Here is a 6,480-nt window from a genome sequence, read left to right as displayed (position 1 = left end):
GTGGTCAGGGTGTGGGGAAATCGCAGCCCTGAGACACGGCTGGAATGTGCACGGTTCAGCCACTGTGGCAAGAGGCTCGTAGTTCCTCAAAGCACCTGACCCAGCCTCGCCACAGCATGGAGCAGCCCATCCCCTGCACGGAGTCAGGTGCTCCCATGGACCCCACATGCTGGCAAGGGTCACGGTCAGGCGCAGCGCTCACCAGTGTGCTGAGTGCAGGCTCTGTGGAGTGTTCTCACCACCGAGGGCCAGGGGGAGGCTCTGACAACCATCCAGGGACTGTGCACACAGGCATCCGTCCAAGCACGGCCAGCAAGGGACAGGAGCCGGTTGTGCACCGGGGATGGGGGCTCAGGGAGGTGGGTCCCTGGCTCTGTGGGACTCTGCAGAGCCCCAGGAAGCTGTAAAGTGAGGATGCATGTGGCAGGAGGTGCAGCCACACACAAAGGGCCCTGCATAGCACCCTTCCCAGAAACACCCAGGGCTGGGAGCCCACAGAGCCCTGGGGCTGGGGGGCTGGAGGCTGCAGGGTACCAGCTTCCTCCTGAGGCGAAGCTGTGTGGGTCGTTCCATTTCTGCAGCTTTACTGTGAATGACACTGAGTGCACGCTTTGCCAGCTTCTGTTCTGGGAGGGGGACTTCCTCTCAACCAGACGCAGGGCTAAGGAAAGGACAGATGCCTGTCAGTGCCTTTACACCCGAGGCTGTGATGAGATGCTGTGCATTCTCTCGTGGGGCCCCCACCCCAGTGCAGGCAGCTGAGAGCCTGCCCTCTGCCCTCCACCCCCAAACATGGCTGAGGATGGGGTCTTCCATTCTGTCTGGGACCAGGACCGCTTCTGATTCACCTCTGGGGTTGGCGGGCACTCCTAGGGACTTCTGAGGAGGGGACCCTACCAGAACGGTGCTGTCCTCACGTCTGAATCTGGAAGGGACACTGCAGGACCCTGAGACCAGAGTGCTGTGGCCACGGCCACCCAGAGAGGGGAGGTCTCGGGCATCCACACCACAGAGACGCTGGGGGACAACGTCACCTGTTCAGGTCACTCAGGAAGCGTCACCCCCATGTCATCCAGGAGCACGGAGCCCAGGTGCTCAGATCAGGTGAGGGACTTAGGACACAGGTGCTGGGGACCCTGAGCCTCACACAGAGTGTGGATCTGCACACGGGCCCAGTCCCCTGCTCCCAGTCCCCTTCCATCAGAATATCCCAGCACAGGGTGTGAGGCATGGGACCCCGGAGGGCCTGGGGCTATGGCACCCCCATGCTCTCAGTTTCCGAGGGAGCTTGGGTTCTCTGCCCCACAAGGTGCCCTCCCCTCCTCAAGCCTCTCACTGGGACCCAGGCCAGGCGGCATAAGGCAGGACCTCACCCCAGGGTCCCTGTCCCCTTTGTGGGACCTCCTGCACCTGCCACAGGCACCGCTGGGCTGCAGCTCAGCCACACCTCGGCAGCGTCTGCCTTCTTCATCTGCTCCTGTTGCTGTCACCCACCTCACGGGATCCAGCCCCCACACCTGCACTCAGCAGTCAGGAAGGGGAAGTCCCTGCCTCGGCCACCCGGCCTGTGCAGGGAGAACCAGAACCCTAACCGGGCAGCTCCTGGGCACGGCCCACGAGGGGCACACCATGGGTGGGGCTGGAGCGGGGGAGGGAGGCAGGGCATGCATAGCACAGCGGGCAGCAGAGGCGGGGGCCTGGCCCTAGCTGTCCCCAGAGCCCGCTGTGTCCTGGGCCCTGTCCTGAGGGACAGCGGAGGAGGTCGGGGAGGGGCTGCTCCCTTCCTGTGAGGCCCCAGATGAGGAACCCGTGACGTCTCCCCACTCATCTCCAGCCGGGCTCTGGGCCTGCGCCCCTCACAGCTGCTCTGCTCCACGGGGACCATGGGTGGCGGGGCCCAGACCCCGGCCCTCACTGCCCTCCTCTGCCTGGGTGAGCCGGGAACACAGGAACAATGGGAACCCTCACAGGTATGGGAAGGGACAGCGCCCTGGCCTAGCTGGGACACCAGGGCTCAGAGGACCAGGGCGGGCCTGGGCGTCTCTGCAGGGGTGGGGAGTGGGGAGCAGCTCTCACGGGGACCTCTCTTCCAGGGCTGTGCTGGGCGCCAGGGGATGGGGCACAGGTGGGTGAGTACACCCCTGACCTGGCTGAGCACCCGGGGCCCAGGCAGCTCAGGGTTAAGGAGCCCAGGGTGGCTGGGCTGATGGTGATGGCTGGGAGGGGCTGGGAGTGGAGCTGGGGAATGGGGTGGGGGAGGGGCGGCACCCTGGGGTCTGCAGCTCTGATTCCCTTCCAGGGACCCTCCCCAAGCCCTCCATCTGGGCCGACCCAGGCCCCCTGGTCGCCGGGGGGAGCTCTGTGACCCTCTGGTGCCAGGGGTCTCTGGAGGCTGAGTATTATCTTGTATATAAAGAGGGCAGGCATCTGCCCTTGGAAGTGCGGGCTCAGCAGGACTCAAGACACAAGGCTGACTTCCCCATCACCATGTCCATGAGCTCCTACCACACAGGGCAGTACTGGTGTGTGTATCGGACCCCGCTCGGCCTCTCCCAGCCCAGTGACCCCCTGACCCTGGTGCTGACAGGTAAGGTGGTGTCCCTGCCTAGAGAGGCTCCAGCTCACAGAAAGAAGCCAAGTGGGTGCAGGGAGCGGCACCCCCCCCCGACATGCCTCTGCCCTCCCCTGAAGAAATGTTCCAGGCGCCCTCCCTGTCAGCCCAGCCAAGCCTCGTGGTGGCATCAGGAGAGAACGTGTCCCTCTCCTGTCGCTCAGAGTATGACGATGCCCGCACTGTCCATCTGCTGAAGGAGGGCGGAGCCGGCCCCCTGCACAGCCCAGAAGCCAGGTTCTCCCATGGGGCTGGGGTGTGGCAGGCCACCTTCCTCCTGGGCCCTGTGGACAGCACCCAGGGGGGCATCTACAGGTGCTACTGCGCTCACAGCAGCCAGCCCCATGTGTGGTCACTGCCCAGTGAGCCCCTGGAGCTCCAGGTCACAGGTGAGGGGCCCGGTGCCCATGGAGCCTGGGTGGGGCGGGAGTTGCAGGAACGCTTACCCCAGGGGAGCGGTGAACACCTGCACACCCTGCCGGCTGCGGGATGCTCCGTCCACACGCCGTTCTCTCTCCCAGGAATGTACAGGAAACCCTCCCTGCAGGCCCATCCGGGGCCCTCGGTGCCCTGGGGAGCAATGGTGGCCCTGCGCTGTGGCTCTGAGGAGGCGATGGACACCTTTCTCCTGCACAAAGTGGGCTCAGGCGCCCTTCCCCAGCGCCTGCATGTCCCGGGCTCGGCCACGGCTGCTCAGGCCACCTTCACGCTGGGTCCTGTGACCTCAGCCCATGGGGGCACCTACAGGTGCTACAGCGCCCACAGCACCGACCCCTACCTGTGGTAATGGCCCAGGGACCCCCTGCAGCTCGAGGTGTCAGGTGAGGGCCCCAGCCCTGTCCCCTAGCCTCCTGTAAGTGCAGCGCTGACCCCAGGAGAAGGCTGGGTGGGGAGGGGACCTTGGGTAGTTCACCAGGGAGTTGGAATAGCAGAGGACTTCAGCCTGAGCGTCCGGGTCCTCAGTGCTGAGTCCATGGGGAGGACTGGGGTCTCCTCCTCCTCACCATCCCATCCCTGTTCTCAGGAGGACCGGAGCCCAGCAGCCCCTCGCACCCCCAGCCAGGCTCCCCCGCTGGTGAGTGAGCTACAGGCCGGACCCAGGGCTCAGGCTGCTGCGGGGAGGTGGGGTCCTGTGTTACTGGGTCTGGCCAGCCTAGGTGACCCTCTACGTGCACACCCCCAGCCCCAGCGCCCGAGGACCACACCATGGAGAACCTCATCCGCATGGGCGTGGTGGGCTTGGTCCTGTTGGGCCTCGGGCTTCTGCTGGCGGAGGCCTGGTACAGCCACAAGAGGACCCGGGCTGCAGGCCGGCGGTGACCTGGAGAGAGGACAGCCCTGGGTCAGAGAAGCCACGCCCTAAGGGGCAGGGACGGGGGGATTCTGTGGGCACAGTGGGGAACCGTCCCCCACGGTGTGGGTGCTGGGAGCTGTCTGGGGGCATCAGGGGCTCTTCCTCCATTCAGCTGTGGAATTCTGCCCTGTGGCTGTGCCCTGTCCCGCCTGGCTCTCCGGTGGGACAGCGCCACCTGCAGGCCGCATGTGGACCCGCACCGGCCTCCCGCCTTGCCCCGCCCTCAGGGAGCCTTTTGCTCTGTTTCTGATGAATGCAGTTCCCAGTGCGCATGCGTGAGAATCCGCGTTTCCAGCCAAGAACACGGAGCTTGCGCCAAGTAACAGAATAAACGAGCGAAATCGGATTTCAGGGTGGGCGAGGTCCATCCCACACGGGACGCTCACGGCCTCTCAGGCCCCGAGGCCTTCCCTGGGCTTGGGACGCCTTGCGTGTGGGGGCTCAGAAGGGTCACATGGGAACCGGTGCCCGGGAGTCTGACGGGCGGGTGTCTGGGCACTGCTTAGCGGCCGCTCTGAAACAAGCATGCTTTCTGTGGGGGTGCCGCTAGCCGTCATACGGCCACCCTCCAGGAGCCCCCGTGAGGTCTGTGATGCGGGCTGGGAAGAGACGCCCCAGCTGCCTTCCGGGTGCCGGGGGCTCCTCCGTCACAGCCCCGCTGTGCACCTCGGGTTCCTGCTGCGTAGTGATATGCAGGGAAGCAGAACTCCAAACTCCATGGAAGCCAAGCAGTTACTTAGGGCAAAGGGGGACTGGAGCAGCTTAGTCAGTGTGGGGCATGTGATTGGAGGGATGACAGTGGAGCTAGAAGAGTTCATGTGTACACGCCACATTAAATCCCCAGCCTGCAGGGCCAACACCCCATAAGGGCGTGGGTTTGAGTCCCAGCTGCTTCACTTCTGCTCTAGCTCCCTGCTAATGCACCTGGGAAAGCAGCAGAAGGTGGTCCAAGTCCCTGGTCCCCTGCACCCACACGGGAGATGGGGAAGACGATCCTGCTCATGGCATAGCCCTGGCTCAGGCCTTTGTGGCCATGTGGGGAGTGAACCAGCAGATGGAAGACTTTCTCTCTCTCTCTCTCTCTCTCTCTCTGTCTCTGTCTTGGTCTCTATCTAGCTCTGTAACTCAAATAAATGATTTTTTTTTTAAATTTAAAGTTGTACGTATTGTGAATGTACTAAAAGTCAGCAAACTATACACTTTAAAGGGCTGGTTTTATGTTATTTGAATTTCAGCACAATAAAGAAGGAAAACTTTGTTACTCAGAATTGCATAACAATCCAACAGTTCCTCTCCTGCACATATAACCACAGGGATTGAAGCAGGAACCCAAGCAGGTGTTTGCATCCACGGGTTCATAGCAGCCTCATTCACATGAGCCCAAAGATGCCAGCAACCAGAATAAGCCCAACAGGTGAGTGGTCCACAACAGGCAGTGTTTGTAGACACGGCTGACACTCTCCTGTTAGAAAAGAAGGAGGGTCTGGATAATTGTGGAGAAACCCTGAAGATATGACAATACAGAAATCAGCCAGTGTCACAGACACCATGGTCGGATTCTGCTCTGAGAGGTGCCCGGGGGTGCAGATTCAGAGGGCAGAACATGGACTCAGGTGTGGGGAGGGAGCGTGCAGGTGCCTGCTGAGTGGGTCTAGGTTTCTGTCTCTGCTAATGAAGATGTTTGTGAACAGGTGCTGGTGGGTACACGACAGAGTGGATGTGAGAGGTAGCTACAGCCGTGAGTTAAATTTCTGTCAGGTCTGTAATCTGTGCTCTGTGACTTTCAGCTCGACAAAGGAGGAAGACACAATTACCAAAAACATTTTTGCCACCTATTTTTCCCTTTAAATACACACATAATAATTTAGGAGGTGCAGCGTGGAATTCCAAAGTGTGCTGATCTCACCAGGGTGTTCCCATCTCGTCATGTCTTGTGTTTGAGGCCCCCAGCTCCTCTTGTCGAGTTGTTTATTAAAACACTCAACAGGGCTGGCGCTGTGGCTCACTTGGCTAATCCTCCGCCAGTGGCACCGGCACCCCGGATTCTAGTCCCGGTTGGGGTGCCAGGTAGTAGTCCAGGTTGTTCCTCTTCCAGTCCACTCTCTGCTGTGGCCTGGGTGGCAGCAGTTTTTGATCCAAGTGCTTGGGTCCCGGCACCCACATGGGAGACCGGTAAGAAGTACCCAGCTCCTCGCTTTGAATCAGCTCAGCACTGGCTGTAGCGGCCATTAGGGGAGTGAACCAAAGGAAGGAAAATCTTTCTCTCTGTTTCTCTCACTGTCTATAACTCTGCCTGTCAAACACACACACACACAAACACACAAACACAACAGGTTATGTGAGCGACAGTTGCCTCCTTGTGCTGTGCAGACTAGAGCCATTCCTTCTATGTGATTACACTTGGGGACCTGTGGACCAAACCTCCCTCCATCTCTCCCACAAGACCCTTTGATGCATTATTGATCACCATCCTACTGTGCTGCTACGAGATCAACTTTTCCAACTTCCGCATAGA

At 60.9% G+C, this 6,480-nt stretch overlaps 1 protein-coding gene across 1 annotated transcript; it reads left to right on the top strand.

The window, feature by feature from the left end:
• The first annotated feature begins 1,883 nt into the window (after positions 1 to 1,883).
• On the top strand, positions 1,884 to 3,931 carry LOC100348203 (leukocyte immunoglobulin-like receptor subfamily A member 6). Its single transcript, XM_070063478.1, has 6 exons — positions 1,884 to 1,932; positions 2,300 to 2,587; positions 2,692 to 3,000; positions 3,133 to 3,324; positions 3,636 to 3,686; positions 3,795 to 3,931. Exons 1-6 carry the CDS (start codon positions 1,884 to 1,886, stop codon positions 3,929 to 3,931), a joined length of 1,026 nt encoding a protein of 341 aa, XP_069919579.1.
• Positions 3,932 to 6,480: the final 2,549 nt, after the last annotated feature.

Source organism: Oryctolagus cuniculus, chromosome 18, assembly GCF_964237555.1.
Source record: "Oryctolagus cuniculus chromosome 18, mOryCun1.1, whole genome shotgun sequence".
NCBI classification, from domain to species: domain Eukaryota; kingdom Metazoa; phylum Chordata; class Mammalia; order Lagomorpha; family Leporidae; genus Oryctolagus; species Oryctolagus cuniculus.
The sequence above is the reverse complement of the archived record's forward strand: the minus strand, read 5'-3'. Positions and strand labels throughout refer to the sequence as shown.